Source organism: Ceratotherium simum, chromosome 23, assembly GCF_057802395.1.
Source record: "Ceratotherium simum simum isolate JZ-2026a chromosome 23, ASM5780239v1, whole genome shotgun sequence".
Lineage (NCBI taxonomy): Eukaryota > Metazoa > Chordata > Mammalia > Perissodactyla > Rhinocerotidae > Ceratotherium > Ceratotherium simum.
In genome coordinates, this window is record NC_141922.1 from 12988103 (window position 1) to 13005888 (window position 17786).

General features: G+C 50.0%; 1 protein-coding gene across 1 annotated transcript; it reads right to left on the minus strand.

Annotated features, from left to right (window-relative positions):
- Nucleotides 1–1764: 1764 nt before the first annotated feature.
- Nucleotides 1765–14250, minus strand: LOC101388497 (gasdermin-A-like). The gene is made up of 9 exons (XM_087447102.1): nucleotides 14031–14250; nucleotides 13314–13500; nucleotides 12351–12525; nucleotides 6442–6547; nucleotides 5584–5631; nucleotides 4461–4612; nucleotides 3964–4105; nucleotides 2734–2807; nucleotides 1765–2019 (listed from the first exon to the last, which is right to left on the minus strand). The coding sequence occupies exons 1-9, from the start codon at nucleotides 14248–14250 to the stop codon at nucleotides 1765–1767; spliced, it is 1359 nt and encodes a 452-aa protein (XP_087303228.1).
- Nucleotides 14251–17786: the final 3536 nt, after the last annotated feature.

Below are 17786 nucleotides of genomic sequence, written 5' to 3' on the forward strand. Positions count from 1 at the left end.
CTGCAGGCTGAGGGGATGGAAAGGAGAGAGGATTTTAATGTAGACCATGTGTAGGGACTCATTCAATGTCCTTCAAGACGTGTGAGTAAACAATGAATCCCCTTTAACTTGCTTGTGGCTGTTTAACCTCTTGATCAAAACATGAGCCCATAAGAGCAACATGCAAAAAGAAAAGCTTGATTGATTGGACGGACTGGACAGCTCTGGCCATGGAGAGTGGGAACGTCTCTCTGTTCTTGCTTCCCCACAAGGAGGCGCCTGTGTCAGCATTCGTTCTCCCGTCACACGAACCTGAAGCTGCTCTTGGCGAGTGTGACCTGGGTGCATTATTTCCAGGATAGAGCTTTCCAGGGGTTGGTGGGAGGTCTGCCAAGTTCCCCTTGCCTACAGCCTCACTTCTCATGTCACAGACAATGTTTAATGACAGGCACACAGTAGAGTACATTTTTAAAAAGCAAGTTTACAAAACTATAAATATCTTACTACATTTTTATGCAAGATAATTTATATGCATGGAAAAAACACTGAAAGGATAAACACCAATATGTCCATACTGGCTGTCTCTGGGGAATGGAATTAGGGAGATTAAAATGTTCTTCAGACATTTTTTCACAATGTCCATTGTTTTGATTGTGAGATAAGTTTTATCATTAGGAAAGAATATATAAAGGGATCCTGCTCAGAGTGAGCAAACCCAGGTGATCTGCCTGCCGTACGAGCACTGTCTTGCTGAGGTTTATTTCTGTCTGGATGCCAAGAACACTTGTCTGGGAATCGGAGACCTGGTCCTGGTGTGCTGGCCGTGACGTGTCCTCAGGCTCTTCCCCTGCTCCCTGTCCACGTCCCTACACACGCACACACACACACACACTCCTCCACTGCTCACACACACATGAACAGCCATGTTGGGTAATGTGAGTTTTACCAGAAACACTTCCTATTATGAAACAAATCCAGTTGCTGCTCTGGGGAGGTGCTGGCGGTGAACCAGCATTATGGGAAGAGCCTGGTCCACAAGTCAAGGGCCCAGCTTCTGGCCCTGTGCTGAGGATGCTCATCCCATCCCAGCCCCTGGCCTACACCCGGGTCCGTATGGCCCATGGAATCCCTGATTGGCGCAGCTGGGCGAGACCTGAGCAGATCAATCCATCACTCTCGTTTTACAGATGGGGAAAACTGAGGCTGAAGGAGAGCTGCAGGGAGCTAGAATTAAGGAGTGATTGTCCAAGTCCTTTGTTAACCTGGAGAAAGGTCCTGTAGCTTTCTCCAGAATAATCACTATTATTAACAATATTGACATCACATAATAATAGGTGACAGCCAGGTACTGTTCTGAGCGCTTTATGAGCAATAACTTTTAAAATCTTCACTACAATCTTATGAGCTAGGGATTCTTATATCTCCATCTTACACGGGGTAATTCGATAGGATCTGGAAGCACAGAGAGGGGAGTAAGGTGCCAAAGCGACACAGCTGTCAGTGGTGGAGCAGTGGATGGAGCCCAGGCTGTTCTGGAACCAGCCTCTATTGCCTCTTAAAGAAGAGTCCTGATCCCAGGTGGGACCCTAAGCTAACGGGTGCCCCTAACATCTGGACGGGTGGCTGATGTCTGGGGACCAGTCCTGGCAGAGCCCCACAATCACCTGTGGCCACCAGAGGGACAGCTGCATCCTGGGCCTGCACAGAGGCTCTGGGCCAGAAGTTCCCTGGAGTCAGGATGGCTGGGACCCTAGGGAAGGACGTGGCACCTTCTCAGGCATCAGCCTAGTGGGCCACGGGGCTGGGGTCGGCCAGCAGCTGCAGCCCTACGAGGGACCCGTAGAGTGCAGACAGCTGTGGCACCACGTCAGGGTCCCAGATGAGCTGGGTGCCGGGCCCCTGCAGCTCCAACCCACAGCTCTCCACCAGGCCCAGGGTGAGGGCCGCATCCTCACTCTGCAGGGATGAGAGGACTTCCGGCGGGAGGGAGAAGGTTGTTTCCTCCATCTGATTGAAGTTTGGTTCTAAGATACTCTCCACCTGCAAGGAACCGCCCAGAATGAACAGGCAGGTTTCCCAGGCCCTGGATTGGTGGAACCCACCCTGTGGACGGGAGTCTGGGGCCTCCTCTCCCCACCACAACGGACCTTCGGCCCCGGGGCCTTGCTCCCTGCAGGACTGTGGCCCCAGGTAACGTATCCCCCACACTACCCCTCCTGCACTGGCTGGAGTCAGCGGTTCCCACACGCCCAGCGCCTCCAGCCTCTGCGCACACTCTTCTGCCTGGATACCCATCCCTGTCTTTCCATCTGTTAATTCATGAACTGCGTGGAGGGGTCGCCCCTCTGGGAAACGCCCGAGCCCTGTCATTGGTGCCCCCATAGCCACCTGTGCCAGCCAGATCAGGCCCTGTCTGTAATCACTGGTCCACGTGTCTCCTTGACGGGACTGCGAGGGGTGGGACTGCCCCTTTCATCTTCGTGTTCTCAGACCCTGGTGGAGGGCCCGGCCCAAGGCAGGGATTCAATACAATCAGTGAATAAACCGCACAGGACTGAATGTGGCCCACCCAGCAGATGCTGCATGGCCTGGGGACTCGGGGGTCAGAGCCCAGTGTGTGCACCCTCTGTGGGTGGGGGCTGGGCAAAGGGGCTGACAAAGGGCTCTCAAGGGACTGGGGACCGGACCCCCCGACAAACCACTTGGTCCATTTCCCCTCATGTCCTCCCCTGCATCCCCTCCCGAGACTCTCACCAGCTCACGCTGCCGAGGCAGGATCCCTCTTTCCAGGGACTGGGCCAGCAGGTGACATTGGGTGTCGCTCAGCACTGTGGAGAGATTGGGGCTGAGGCACCTGCGTCTCTCCTTGTGGGCCCTCGTAACCCGGGAGGAAGGGCTGGGATATTGGAGCCCTAAAGGAGGAGAAGCCCCCTTAGGTACCTCTGGGGCCGGCTTTCCCGAGAAGGTTCTGGTTGCCTGCCCCAGAAGTGCTGAGTGGTCTTGAGTAAATTGCCACCCCTCCCACTCCCTCAGTTTCCCTAAAACACCATCCATTAAGGGTGTCTGGTAGGCTTCACTTTACAAAGGGCTTTCACACGTATCAGCCCCTCTGCTCGCCCAGTGGTGTTGCAAGGTGGCCATTAACCAGGATAACTATGACTCCTCGTCCTGTTAGTGGCAGAACTAGGATGAGAAGAACCCAGGTTGGCCTGATCCCAAACACGAAGCTCCGACCTCGAACAACAGCATCCTTCCAGCCCCACAGGGCAGGCCCAGCCCTGACTGCACGTCTGCATCTCAAGCTCCTTGTCACGCGTGGGGAGGGAACTCATGGATTTGGGCCCCTGCTGTGTGCAGACACGTGTTCAGTGGAGCGGGCATGCGGGTATACAGACAGTAACTCTTGCTTTCTTGTAACTGATATTTCTGGCAGGCGGAGATTAATGATAACTGATTACTGAATAATGATTAATAGAGTGGCAGAAGTAAGGAGGAAAGTGGAGGAGACGAGTGGAAAAGGGGGGTGGGGGCAGGCACGCTCGTGACCTCTCCGTGTCTGGAGACGGGTTTGAAGGCCTGCTGGTGGGCAGGGCTGGCAGTCAGGAGGAAGCACTGTACACGTGGAAGCCACTGGGCACCCTGCACCTGTCCACACTGAATTTGACTGCCAGGGATCCTGCAGAGATGACTGGCCACTGCTTCACTTCTGGCCCCCAAATCTCAGGCCAGTTCCTCTTTTGGGTGATTCTCACCCAGAACTATAGAGGGAGGGGATTCTGGGAAACAAAGATGCCACCTTCCCAAGGTGACAGCAGAGCAGCCCGGCCCAGTCTTCCAACACTCTTCTGCCCACGGCACTGCCCCTGAGCGTGGGGAGGACACGCCAGCGCTGCCGGGGCTCCACGGGGCTTATGGGCAGGGGACTTGGGAGCCCTCCCCGGGGCCCTCTTCCTCCCAGCCCCAGTCCCTGTGCGCCCCTCTTACCCACTAGGGGTCCAAGAATGCAGAGCATGGCCCTGCCTTTCGAGGGCGACAGGCTGCCCGAGGGGTCCTGGAGGATGCTTAGGATGACGCCCCCAGGGCCGCCCAGCTGTCCTGGCACCCCAGTGTCTAGGGCCTGTTCCAGCTGCAGGGGAGCGGCAAGAAGAGGCAGACTGTGGGTCCCCCCTCCTCCCTGTGTCCATGCACTCCACCACCCAAGCTCCCATTCCCTACCCCCTGGCACCACATCCCCCTGTGTCGCCCATGAGGCTGGGACGAGCCTGGGTTCAATGCCAGCCCTGCTGAGCCTCCTCTGGGCTTCAGTGAGCAAATGCTCAGGGAGTGCCTGACACAATAGCTGGCACAGGGCTGTGCCCAATCACCACGGGGCCATCGAGGTTGTGCGCTACTGAGACCCAGAGCACGTCCCATTCCTGCCTCTCATTGCCCCGCCCCACCCCCTGTGCCGGATCCCAGCCCCCAGCCCATGGGCCCCTTACCGTGTCCTCGAACTCCTGCAGTGCCCGAGGGTCCTTGAGCAGCTCTTGGAGGGCGCCCCGCAGCACGTGCCGCAGCTCTGGGAGCAGCGTGGCCAGATCCTGCAGCTGGGCACCCTCCTGCCTCTGCAGGCCCTGGAAGTCGGGCTCCTCTCCTGGGGCCCAGCCGAAGCCCACGCCTGTGGAGAGAGGGGGTTGGCACCCACGGGCTCCTGTGCCTGGGCTCCCTGCCCAGGGCCACCCAGGCCCCCGGTGCCCTCAGCCTGCCCAGGGGGTCCTAATGTCTCAGACCTGGCCTGATGAACCTCTCCGCTCATGCAAAGTGTTCCTTTATGTGCTGACTTCTCATTCATTCATTCATTCATTCATTCATTCATTCATTCTCTCCTTCCTTCAATAAGCATTTACTGAGTACCTACCACATACCAGGTCCCAGCCACAGGTCTTATCCTTGTCTTTCCCCATGTCCCCCACCTCATTCTCCTTCTACCTTCTCGCTTCCCTCCCCAGTCACTCACCCCTCCTGAGGGCCGATGCTTCAGCCAGAAGAAGAGCCTCTTTAGGTTTCTCTGCCCAAGGCCCTGCTCTGGGATCTGTTCCTTAGACCCCTTGCACCTGGCTCCACCCTGCCCCATCGCCCCACTGGGATGGCTAAGCCAGGGCCTCTCATGGTCTAAGCGCCATTGCGGCAGGGCTAGGGTGGGGTGGGTGGATCCAGCAGTGCCCAGACACCCCCTGCCTTCCTACTCCCATCTTATTAACAATACAAACTGCCTCCTGAGAACCCTCCAGGTACCAAACGCCATCCGGATATCATCAGTGGTCCTCCTGTCCCGGTGAGACAAGTGCCACCCTTCCCGTCTTGCAGGTGGGAAACCAAGGCTGCTGTGCAGGGAGCTGGAACTTGGAGCCGATGTGCGACTCCCATCCTACCCACAACCTCCACCCAGTTCTCCCAGTTCATCTCCACCCCACTGTGGGACAGAGTACCTGGCCCTCCTTGCCCTTGGAGTGACGTGGGGTGACTACATGGTGGAGAGAAGGGACCCTAAGAATGTCAGGGCATCCTCTATGGGAAGGGGTGATTTCTGGCTGGGTTCATGGGCCCCGGGTGGGGGCCACTCACCTCCGCCAGTGTCTCTGCAGAGCTTTCCTTCAGGGAGGTACAGAACGGCTGTGTGACAACACAGGGAGGAAAAAGAGACAAGAGTCTAAGAGGAAGGCAGAGAATCAACGATTATGGAGCTCCTACGGTGTGCCGGGCACAGAGCCAGCATCCTCACAGCTCACCTCCTGCGGCCTCGCAGCATCTCTGGGGGCAGGCAGCACGAGCCCCTTTACAGACCAGGATGCTGCAGCTTCAGACATTAGGTGACGTCCGCAAAGCCACACAGATGGCAAAGGCCAAAGCCACCATTCAAACCTCAGTGCACCAGACTCTCAAGTTCACGTTCTTTCTATGAGGGCAAGGGTGGCTGTCCAAATCTTCCTCCTCCTCCCCATCCAGGGCCAACCCTGCAGATCCGGTGGACTAGATCTGAGCATCCCGAGGGGCCTCACCCCAGGCTCAATACCCAGCCCTGTCTCTGGTTTGCAGGGCTCTGGGCTGGAGCACTGATGAGAGAGCGAAACCTACTGCCTCCCACCCCTGGGCCATGGATGGGCAGGACCACGCCCGATCCACATGATTCTTTGTGCCAATTAGCTGACACAACCCTTCCTCCAGTCAAATGCAGCCACACCCCAGGGCAAGTAGGGTGCAGGCTGGATTGTAAGCCCTTCCTGAGAGCTGACCTCAGCAGCCCTCCACGAAAGTCAAATCCTTTTAATGCGGGCCTGGCTGGCTGACTGCTCAGGCCAACCGGGAAACAGCTTCTCTTTCCCTCCTCCTGGCCCCCACTGGCAAGTCGCCTCTGTCCCCTCCCAGCCCTCCAGGATGGAGAGTCGTGTCTCCCCTGCTCCTGCTCCCCCAGCCTCCACTTACCCCAGCGGTCCCCCTCAATCACCAGCTGCAGCACCCTGTAGGCCAGGACAGTGCCCCTCGGGATGGTCACCGTCTTCTCTTTGGCCATGTGGCTCTGACTCTGGAGCTAGTGGAGAAGCAGGGAGAACAGGGCATCACCTCCACACGGGGTTCTAGGACCTGCAGGAAGGGGTCTTAGGGGCCCACAGGAGCCGGGGCTGGGAGGAGACACAGGAGGAGGAGCTGCAAGGGTCCCTCCTGACGATCAGGGGCTGCAGGAGATGGAGGGGAGAGGAAGATTCAAAGGGAGGGGACGAGGGACACTCAGGCACAGCAAGAACAGCATTTTACAAAATACAAAGATCTTATTGCACACAAGATACGTCCAGAAAAAAACCCAAGGCATTCTGGGGTCAAAGCAGTACACACTGGCATGGTAAAAGCCCTAAAAAGTCCCACAGTAAAGAAATGCGTTTCATTTTGTCTCAGCACTGTCCAGAGTGTGCAGTGTTCACTTGGGGACGTGCTGAGCTGGAGTCATGAGGCACTGCAGCTGGATAACCTCCAATGGTCTCTAAGTGGTCCTCTCTCACTTGACAGGTGGACACTGTGGTGCAGAGAGGGGAAGCACCCCTGGAGGCTGGGACTCCTGATGTGGGACCAGTGGTGTCACCATTATCACCTTAAAAGCCACAGTAATAGAACTTCTCCTTTTTCATGGGGCACATGGCTGTCCTGAATAAACACCATGAATCTCAGCTCCTTTGCAGCTCGATGTGGCCACATAACCAATTTCTGGGCAGTGGGATGCAAGCAGAAGTGGCGTGTGCAAGTTCTTTTCTCTTTCCTGCAGGCCAGAAGGTGGACTTGATAACTGGAGCTACAGCAGCCATCTTGGACCACGAGGTGGAGGCCATAAATTGAGTAGCAGATTGACAAAACAGAAAGAGCTAGGTCTCTGATGACTACCATCTGCCAGGGCAGCCCTGAGGCTCCTATCTGAACTTTCATGTTAAGAGAGAAATCCTTTTCTTGCTTAGAGCCATTATCATTGTGGCTTTTCCATCACTCACCACTAGGGTGACTAACTGTCCTGGTTTTCCCAGGACTCTCCTGATTCATGCACTGAGAGTCCTGTGTCCTGAGAAAGCCCTGGTCTCAGGCAAACTAGGAAGGCTGGTCACCCTACACGGAACCTAAGACCTGCAGTCTCCACATAGTAAGAGATGGACAGCAAACACTTAATCCCAAGATGGCGCCCTATGCCCCAGCGGCTCCCCGCCCTCCCCTGACGTCATCCCGTCTCCTTCTCACAACTGAGAGGCAGGCGAGTCTGTCTGAAATGACATCTGCTGAAATAACCCACATCAGAAGGCCAGCCACCTGCTGTGTTCAGAGCTGGGGTTGCTGTTTAACTGGCTTGATTAAACACACAGGCGTTGGAACCAGACGGGCCCAGGTTGGGATTTTGGCCCCACCGCTGACCAGCTGTGTGCTCCCCAGCAAGGAGCTTACCCTCTTTGAGCTCCAGTTTCCACACCTTATGGAATCATCAGGAGGAAAGGATGAGAACAACATATAGAGAACATTTTGAAGAATGTTCTAGCTCTGAGACAGTATTCCATAATGGCAGCTAGGAGACTGACCTTCAGGTGACCTGTGCTCACCTGCACTCAAGTGGATGGTGAGAGGTGGGGCCGGCTGGGATGCTGTGAGTGCAACCTCATTTGTGGGAGATGAGAGTCCCAGAGCCCTAGGACGCTAGCGTGGGGTCCAACCTCCCTGCGTTACAGCGGGGACCTGAGGGCCAGACGCTAGATGCCCTAAGAACAGAGCCGGTGGGGAGTAGCTCTGGGCCCTGAAGGCAGGTGCAAGGAAAAGTGGGTGTCATTGCCCCCAGCATGTCCCGGGAACTTTTCTCACATAATCCTCACCCCGATTCCCCAGCCCAACTTCACAGCTGGGAGAGATCGAACTCAGAGGGTCAAGTGACTTGCCCAAGGCCACATAGCTAGCCAGGGGCAGAGCTGGGATTCGCAGTCAGGGTCGCCTGGTTCCAAGGTAGATGCAAAACCTCTGACACTGTGATACCAACCCTGGCAGCACATAAGAATCACCTGGGACAGTTAAAAAAATACCAGTGATTGGGTCCTAGTCCAGACCCATTAAAACAGAACTGGGGGGAGAGTGTCAGGGCATTAGTATTTTAAAATAACAAAAAATAAGACACCTCTCCAGGTGATTCTAATGTGCAGAGTTGAGAACCATGACACAAGCGCCCAGGAATCGCATTCTTCTTTAGATGGGGTGATTTTTTAAAAATTGAGGTCATATTGGCTTATAACTTTGTGTAAATTTCAGGTGTACATTATTATACTTCAGTTTCCATATAGACTGCAACGTGTTCACCACCAATAGTCTACTTTTTATCCATCACCATACATATGTGCCCATTTGTCCCTTTTGCCCTCCCCCCACCCCCTTCTCCTCTGGTAACCACTAATCTGTCCTCCTTATCTATGTCTTTATCTTCCACATATGAGTGAAATCATAGGGTATTTGTCTTTCTCTGTCTGACTTATTTTGCTTAGCATAATACCCTCAAGCTCCATCCATGTTGTCACAAATGGCTCGATTTTGTCTTTTTCTGGCTGAGTAGTATTCCATTGTATATATATGTACCATATCTTCTTTGTCCATTCATCCGTTGATAGGCACTTAGGTTGTTTCCAAGTCTTGGCTATTGTGAATAATGCTGCAACAAACACAGGGAGGCATAAATCTCTTTGAATTGCCGATTTCATGTTCTTTAGATAAATACCGAGTGGTAGGATAGCTGGATCATATAGTATTTCTATTTTTAATTTTTTGAGAAATATTCACACTGTTTTCCAGAGTGGCTGCACCAGTTTGCATTCCCACCAGCAGTGCATGAGGGTTCCCGTTTCTCCACATCCTCTCCAACACTTGTTATTTCTTGTCTTGTTAATTATAGCCATTCTGACAGGTGTAAGGCGATATCTCATTGTAGTTTTGATTTGAATTTCCTTAATAAGTAGTGATAGTGAACATCTTTTCATGTGCCTGTTGGCCATCTGTATGTCTTCCTTGGAAAAATGTCTGTTCATATCCTCTGCCCATTTTTTGATTGGGTTGTTCATTTTTTTGTTGTTGAGTTGTATGAGTTCTTTATATATTTTGGAAATTAACCCCTTGTCAGATATGTGATTTGCAAACATTTTCTCCCAGTTGGTGGGTTGTCTTTTCGTTTTGTTGATGGTTTCCTTTGCTGTGCAGAAGCTTTTTAATTTGATGTAGTCCCATTTGTTTATTTTTTCTTTTGTTTCCCTTGCCTGAGTAGACATGATGTTCAAAAAGATTCTGCTAAGACTGATGTCAAAGAGTGTACTGCCTCTATTTTATTCTAAGAGTTTTATGGTTTCAGGTCTTACATTCAAATCTTAAATGCATTTTGAGTTAACTTTCATGTATGGTGAAAGATAATGGTCTACTTTCATTCTTTTGCACGTGGCTGTCCAGTTTTCCCAATACCACTTATTGAAGAGACGTTCCTTTCTCCATTGTATGTTCTTGGCTCCTTTGTTGAAGATTAGGTGTCCGTAAATGTGTGGTTTTATTTCTGGGCTCTCAATTCTGTCCCACTGATCTGTGTGTCTGTTTTTGTGCCAGTACCAAGCTGTTTTGATTACTATAGCTTTGTAGTATAATTTGAATTCAGGGAGTGTGATACCTCTAACTTTGTTCTTTTTTCTCAGGATTGTTTTGGTTATTTGGGATCTTTTTGTTGTTCCATATAAATTTTAGGATTCTTCGTTTTATTTCCATGAAGAATGTCATTGAGATTCTGATTGGGATTGCATTGAATCTGTAGATTGCTTTAGGTAATATGGACATTTTAACTATGTTTATTCTTCTAATCCATGAGCATGGAATATCTTTCCAATTCTTTATGTCTTCTTCAATTTCTTTTGATAATGTCTTATAGTTTTCAGCGTATATGTCTTTCACCTCTTTGGTTAAATTTATTCCTAGATATTTTATTCTTTTTGTTGTGATTTTAAATGGGTTGTATTCTTGACTAAACTTTCTGCTAGTTCATTACTAATGTATACAAATGCAACTGACTTCTGTATGTTGATTTTGTATCCTGCAACTTTACTGTATTTGTTGATTATTTCTAGTAGGTTTTTGGTGGATTCTTTAGGGTTTTCTATATATAGAATCATGTCACCCATGAATAGTGAGAATTTCACTTCTTCCTTTTCAATTTGGATCCCTTTTATTTCTTTTTCCTGCCTAATTGCTCTGGCTAAAACTTCTAGTACTATGTTGAATAAAAGTGGCGAGAGTGGGCATCCTTGTCTTGTTCCAGTTCTCAGAGGAATGGCTTTCAGTTTTTCCCCATTGAGTATGATGTTGGCTGTGGGTTTGCCATAAATGTCCTTTATTATGTTGAGGTACTTTCCTTCTACACACATTGTATTCAGAGCTTTTGTCATAAATGGATGTTGGATCTTATCAAATGCTTTCTCTGCATCTATTGGGATGATCATGTTATTTTTATTCCTCATTTTGTTAATGTGGTGTATCACATTGATTGATTTGTGAATGTTGAACGATCTCTTCATCCCTGGAATAAATCCAGCTTGGTTGTGGTGTATGATCTTTAATGTATTGTTGTATTCGATTTGCTAATGTTTTGTTGAGGACTTTTGCACTATGTTCATCAGCGATATTGGCCTGTAATTTTCTTTTTTTGTGTCTTGTCCTTTCTGGTTTTGGTATCAGGGTAATGTTGGCTTCATAGAATAAGTTAGGAAGCTTCCCCCCCCCCCCTTCAATTTTTTGGAAGAGTTTGAGAAGGATAAGTATTAAGTCTTCTTCAAATGTTTGGCAGAATTCACTGGGGAAGCTGTCTGGTCTTGGATTTTTGTTTTTTGGGAGGTTTTTGATTCCTGTTTCAATCTCTTTCCTTGTGATTGGTCTATTCAGATTCTCTATTTCTTCTTGATTCAGTTTTGGGAGGTTGTAGGATTCTAAGAATTTATCCATTTTCTAGGTCATCCAGTTTGTTGGCATATAGCTTTTCTTAGTATTCTCTTATAATCCTTTGTATTTCTGTGGTGTCCATTGTAATCTCTCCTCTCTCATTTCTGATTTTATTTATTTGAACCTTCTCTCTTTTTCTTAGTGAGTCTGGCTAAGGGTTTGTCAATTTTATTTATTTTCTCAAAGAACCAGCTCTTAGTTTCAGTGATCCTTTCTATTGTTTTTTTTTGGTCTCTATTTCATTTACTTCTGCTCTGATTTTTATTATTTCCATCCTTCTACTGACTTGGGGCTTTGTTTGTTCTTCTTTTTCTAGTTCTTTTAGGTATAGGGTAAGCTTGTTTAAGATTTCTCTTGTTTGCTGATGTATTGCTATAAATTTCCCTCTTAGTACCGCTTTAGCTGCATCCCATAAGAGTTGGTATGTTGTATTTTCATTTTCATTTGTCTCTAGGTATTTTTTGATTTCTCCTTTGATTTCTTCATTGGTCCAATAGTTGTTCAGTAGCATGTTGTTTAGTTTCCACATATTTGTGACTTTCCTAGCTTTTTTCTTATAGTTGATTTCTAGTTTCATAGCACTGTGGTTGGAAAAGATGCTTGCTATGATTTCAATCTTCTTAATTTATTGAGGCTTGCCTTGTTTCCCAACATATGGTCTATCTTTCAGAATGTTCCATGTACACTTAAGAAGAATGTATATTCTGCTGTTTTTGGATATCTATATCTATTAAGTCCTAGATGGGGCAATTTTTAGTGGGGCAGCTCTTTGGCAGGAGTTAGGGTGATGGGCAGGGCTCCTAGGTGGCTTTCAGCACCCCCAACACACCTACATTTCCACCCCCGGGCACACCCTGCACCTTTAAGCAGCCCAGCTCGCGGAGGGACAGCTGCCCTGCTCCCTCGGCTTCACTGCAGCTCTGAAACGTGGTGTCCTGCATGGTCTCCACGGCCTCTGTCACCACATACAGGTTCTCTCTCTCCTTCCGGCTCTGCAGCTCCCTGAGGAATGAGGGCCTCGGAGTCCTCAGTTTCCTATAAGGGTGTATGTGGGGTGAGGGGGGGCAGGAGAAGAGGCAGAGCTGGGGAGGGGCCTCTGCCAGGGCTCCCGGGCTCAGGCTCCCCTGGTGTGGCTGGCCTGTACTTAGGGACTGCTTGTTTAGGGCCAGGTGGGCATAGTTGGAATAAAGGGGAGAAACCGAGGAAAGTCTGAGACATCTGTCTTCTACAAGGTTTAAAATGTCCAGACCAGAGGCCACAAGCTGGCTTTCTATAAGCTGAATTGGGCAAAAGGCAGAAGTTATTTGGCCTATGTGGTGTATAAAAATTTTGAGATAATATTAAAATTGGTAAGTTTCATATAAAATCCCAATTTCTAGTTTCTCTTGAAAAGTGGCACCACTAAGCTAACATTCCTGCCTGGCAACAACCAGCAGCAGCTCAGAAGCAGCTGTCAGTTTCAGGCAGGCATGTGCCCCCCAGTTTGCCACAGTTCTCACCACTCCCTCTTGCCTCACATCCAGCAGCTCCCACTTTTCTGTTTCCTTTCCTGGCCCTGAAATCATTTGGGTTGAAATCTCTGACCTAATATAAGTCCCTCTTACCGCCCTCTCTCATCCCTGGGCCCCTGGGTTCACTGCTAACAGTGGACTCCCCCATCCCAACCCACTCTTCAGAGTGGCTTCACTCGGGGCCTCAAGCTGGCAGGAGCCTTGGGCTTTCTCTCCTGCCCCCAATGCCCCTCTCCAGCCTGGGGGGGAACCTGTGCCCACAGACAGACTGGGAGACCCCAGCCTACCTGGTGTACCCGTTCTGACTCTCACCTCTTCTCCACCAGCATCTCCCAGGTGTGAGGGGAAACCCTGAGGGTTTGTACAACCAGGGTGGAGCTGCGGGTCACCCCACCACTCCCCATCACCTTCCCCTGCAGCCCAGTGCTTACACTCATGGCCCCTGTCACGGCTCCTGCCACCACCTCCTGGACGTGGATGGGTTTGCTCCGGCTCACCTCTGTGGGGAGAGAGGTCCAGGCTGGAGCCAGGTAGCAAGGGAGGCAGGGTTGAGTGGCTAAAGCCTCAGCCCCAAGTTCCAATTTGGCCCCCACCACTTACTGGTTGGGTGTGACTCTGGGCAAGCCACTTAACTCTTAGAGCCTCAGTTTCCCCATCTAGAAAAGGGGATGGAAAATGACAGGACCTTCCTCCAAGGGTGGTTGTCGGGATTAACTGAGGAATTGCCAACATGGACCCTGGAACACAGCAAGCACTTAATCCATGTTAGCCATTATTGTGTTTAAAATTATCATTACTACTTATCACACAGCCTGGGACAGAAGGAAGAAATCGCTTCGTCCTTCTCCCACATGCAAGACACAGGCTGCAGGGGGTGCCCATGGCATGCTACAGGCCAGGCAGACCGGGGGGGACTCTTTGTGCCTGGTGGAGGGTGTCAACCTTCTCAGCCACAGGAATCTGTCTTCTTTTGTGAGCTGCCCTGCCGTCCCTTCCACTGTGCCGCCCACTGGCCCCACCTGAAGGTACCTGGGACAGGGGAGCCGGGCTCCAGCACGTCCATGAGGGAGAAGTCCGTGGGGATGAGGGGGGTGTCCCAAGGCCAGGGGTGGTGTCTGTGCTTCTTCCTCACCAGGCAGAAGGGACGCAGGTGCAGGGCACTGGTCAGGCTGTCAACGGGCACCAGTTCGCCTCTCCTGCCCAGCTCTCTGACCAAGCTCTTGGTGTCCCTCGCAAACAGGGATGACATGTTCCTTGGGGGGCAGAAAGGGCAGGTGTCATCCCGGGCTGTGGATGCGGGGGCTTGGTGAAGGCTGCCTGCGGGGCTGAGCTTCCCACAGAATGTGAGGAGTGGGGAGCCCTGGGCAGATTGCTCCCAGTCGCATCCGACCCAGGGCAGCTCCTACAGTGGGCATTTGGGTGGAAATCACAGGTGTCAACCCCCCTGGGTATATTCTAGAATCTCTCCCCATCTGGCTGCACGGGACTGAGAAGCTCCAGGGCCAAGGACTCCCGTCCCTTCGTTTTAGAACAGGTGTCCCCTGGGAACATTCCTAAATCGTTCTGTGCCCTGGTTTCCTCATCCGTAAAGTGGAAGTTATTCATCTTTATATAAAACATTTCTAGACAATTATTATTATGTATAATAATGCCTCCTCCATCAGATTGTTGCAGGCCTAATGAGTTGATGGTAAAGTACTTAGAACAGTGCTGGCATGCGTTGATAAGCTGTGACCCTTTGTGGTCTGGCCCCACTTCCTTTTCTGAGGTAGTGCAGGCCCAGGCAGGTCTAAAGAGGGGGAGATTGGATAGGGGTGGAAGGGGAAGGGAACTGGGGTTCCTCTCTCCCCTCCCTCCTCCCAGCACACGTAACTGAGTTTCCCAGGTAGAAGCATCTAGATGAGCCTCTAACTTGCCCTCCTCTGGGCCACAGTAGCATTTTGTCCATACGTCTTTGGTGACTTGCCATTTCAGTGAACACCTTACTGGGCAGCGTACTGGGGAGCCACAGAATGCTTGTGAGCAGGGTAGTGACACCGCAGGCCAGTGTGTGTGTTTTAGGTAGAGCGCTCATAGCCCAGTGCCAAGGGGAGATTTGAGGAGCTTATGACCACAGTCTGGGGGAGTGCACCGAGGGCTCCAACACGATGGGAGGGGCGAGACTGGTCCACTGCCCTGTGCCCAGGGCCCACGTTACTTTTAAGGCCCATGAAAATGTTTTGTTTTAAAATCAGAAGAAAGAAACTTTCAGGCCTAAGAGAATGTCTTAATATAGAACATATTCGTCTTTATACCAACACAGTCTTTTTTTTCTTTTCTGTCCAACATTTAAGGCCAGAGAGAAACTTACACATGGTTGGGAGTGGGCCAATACAGATTTAAATGATATTGGTTTGATAGTTTTATGAAGGAAGAGCCAGAAGGTGATCGCGCGGCCTCGGGAAGGGGACGCAGAGGGGCCCCAGACGGTCCTGCGTTCCCGGCCTGCAGGGGGCGCCAGAGGCCCGACCACACGAGCACGGGAGGAGCCGCTGTTGGGCCCTCAACAGAGATGATGGTGACTTCAGCTTGGGAGGGCTGAGAGGACCCTGGGGGGCAACCTGGGGAAGGGTGAGCCCAATTGGGAATTCAGACTCATGGAGAGGGAGAGAGATGCTCTTCAAAGGAAGGGGCCGGAGAAGGGAACGCTGGGAGAGGGCTGGGAGGAGCTGCGGGGCTGCCCTCCTCCGAGGAACCGCGGGGGCGCCCTCGCGCTCTGCAACCGCCATCCCGCCAACCGGCCATCCCTCCATCTCTCCAACCCGCAATCCCTCCATCCCTCCAATCCTCCATCGCTTCATCCCACCATCCCTCCAACCCGCCATCCCGCCATCCCTCCAATCCTCCATCCCTCCATCCCTCCATCCCACCAGGACCCGGAGTCTGTGGCCTCCCCAGACTACCTGATGCCCTGGCTGGCTGCCCCAGGGCTCTGGCGTGGTGACGATCCCAGACCCCAGGCTACGCCCCACGCAGGAACTCTCTAGAACCCCTGCCCAGGGCCACAGGGTTCCCAGCCCTGCCCCTGCCCAGGGGTCGTGGCCCCGGGAGGGCAGGGTCTCCCATCCCTCTCTCCAACCCTGACCCTGCCACATCCGGGAGTGATTCTCCAGCTTTCAAGAGTGCGTTTAGACATACGCCAGCTTTTATGCTTTGTTTATTTTTCTTTCTTTAATGAAAGTTTTACAGTCATGTAGTTTAAAGAATCAAATTGTTCTATAAGATTTTTTTTAAAACCTCAGACTCCCTCACCCCACTGCCCTCCGTTGAGCCCCACCAGAGGCGATCACTGAACTCTTGGTTGCTTCTTTTTGTAGTTACCTCTGTTATCGCTCTTTTTTTAAAGGGCTTAATTGAGATACAATTCACATACCATACAATTCACCCATTATTACTGGGTGATATTATTACCCAGTAATAAAATGGAAATTATTATTATAATTATTATGATATAATTATTATATTATTATAATTATTATGATATAATTATTATATTATAATTATTATATTATTATTATAATTATTATGATATAATTATATTATTATTATTATGATATGAAAATTATTACACATTTTCATTATCCCCCAAAAGAACTCCTCAAACCCTCCCCCTCCCCCATTCCTCCTAGCCCTGGGCAACCACTGATGTATTTTCTGTGTCTGTTGATTTGCCTCTTCTGGTTATTTCATATAAACGGGATAATACAATATGTGGCCCTTTGTGCCTGTCATCTCTCAAATGATATGCTTGCTCCGTTGTAGGTGTTATCCATGGACTTACACCAGGGAAGATGAGGGTTTAAGTTAAGGCCTCCATCCCTCTACACCACACACAAGTCCCATCCCCCATCTTCCCAAAAGTTGTCATAATTCTCTTTGTTCATTACTATTATTATGACTATGTAAACTCTACTCAGCTATTAATAAACCATAATTATTTTCCCTTTCCTGTAGGATTTTTGCTTTGTTTCTTGTCCTTTTTTGTTTTATTTTTCTTCTATTTTCTATGTATTTCTATCAAAATAAATCTAGTAAATATCTAATTAAATCCAAATTTTGCCAATGGCTTAAATCTATTCCTAATATGCTCAGATTTAAGGTCTTCTATCAATTTCATCTTCCTGGAAAAATGTCTCCCGAAGCATTCCTGTATGCTCAGATGGGGGCTGGTTGTCCTCTGGTCCCGGGACTGAGTGTCATCCTGGGAATCCCCCTGTCTCTCATTTACACTAAATCGCCTTTTCCCAGCAGCCAACGTCTTCCTCTTGGATTTCTCTTTCATTTTGGTGTATCATGTCCTCATAGCTTTCTGGAAAATGGAACATGGGTGGTAATTTTTTAAAAACCTTTTCTGAAAATGCCCTTATTCTCCCTTCAAACTTGATATAGAGTTATAGGTTGGAAATAATTTTCCATCAAAATTTAGAGGCATGCTCCATTGCCTCTAGTTTGCTCAGTGGTTGTAGTTTAAAGTCACTTTTATAGCTGAACTTTTGTAAATAACCTTTGTTTTTCTCCCTGGATTTTCACTTTGTCCCACACTTTTTGAAATGTCACACAAATGTGTTTTGGTATGGGCCCATTTTTATCCATTTGTGTCTGGCATTTGATGGTTTTTTTGAATCTGGAAACTCATATCCTAGTTATGGGATATTTTCTTGAATTATTTCGTACATGATTTCCTCTCCATTTTTTTTCTTTTTGTGTGTGTGTTCTCTTTCTTTGAAACTTGTTTTATCCAAATGG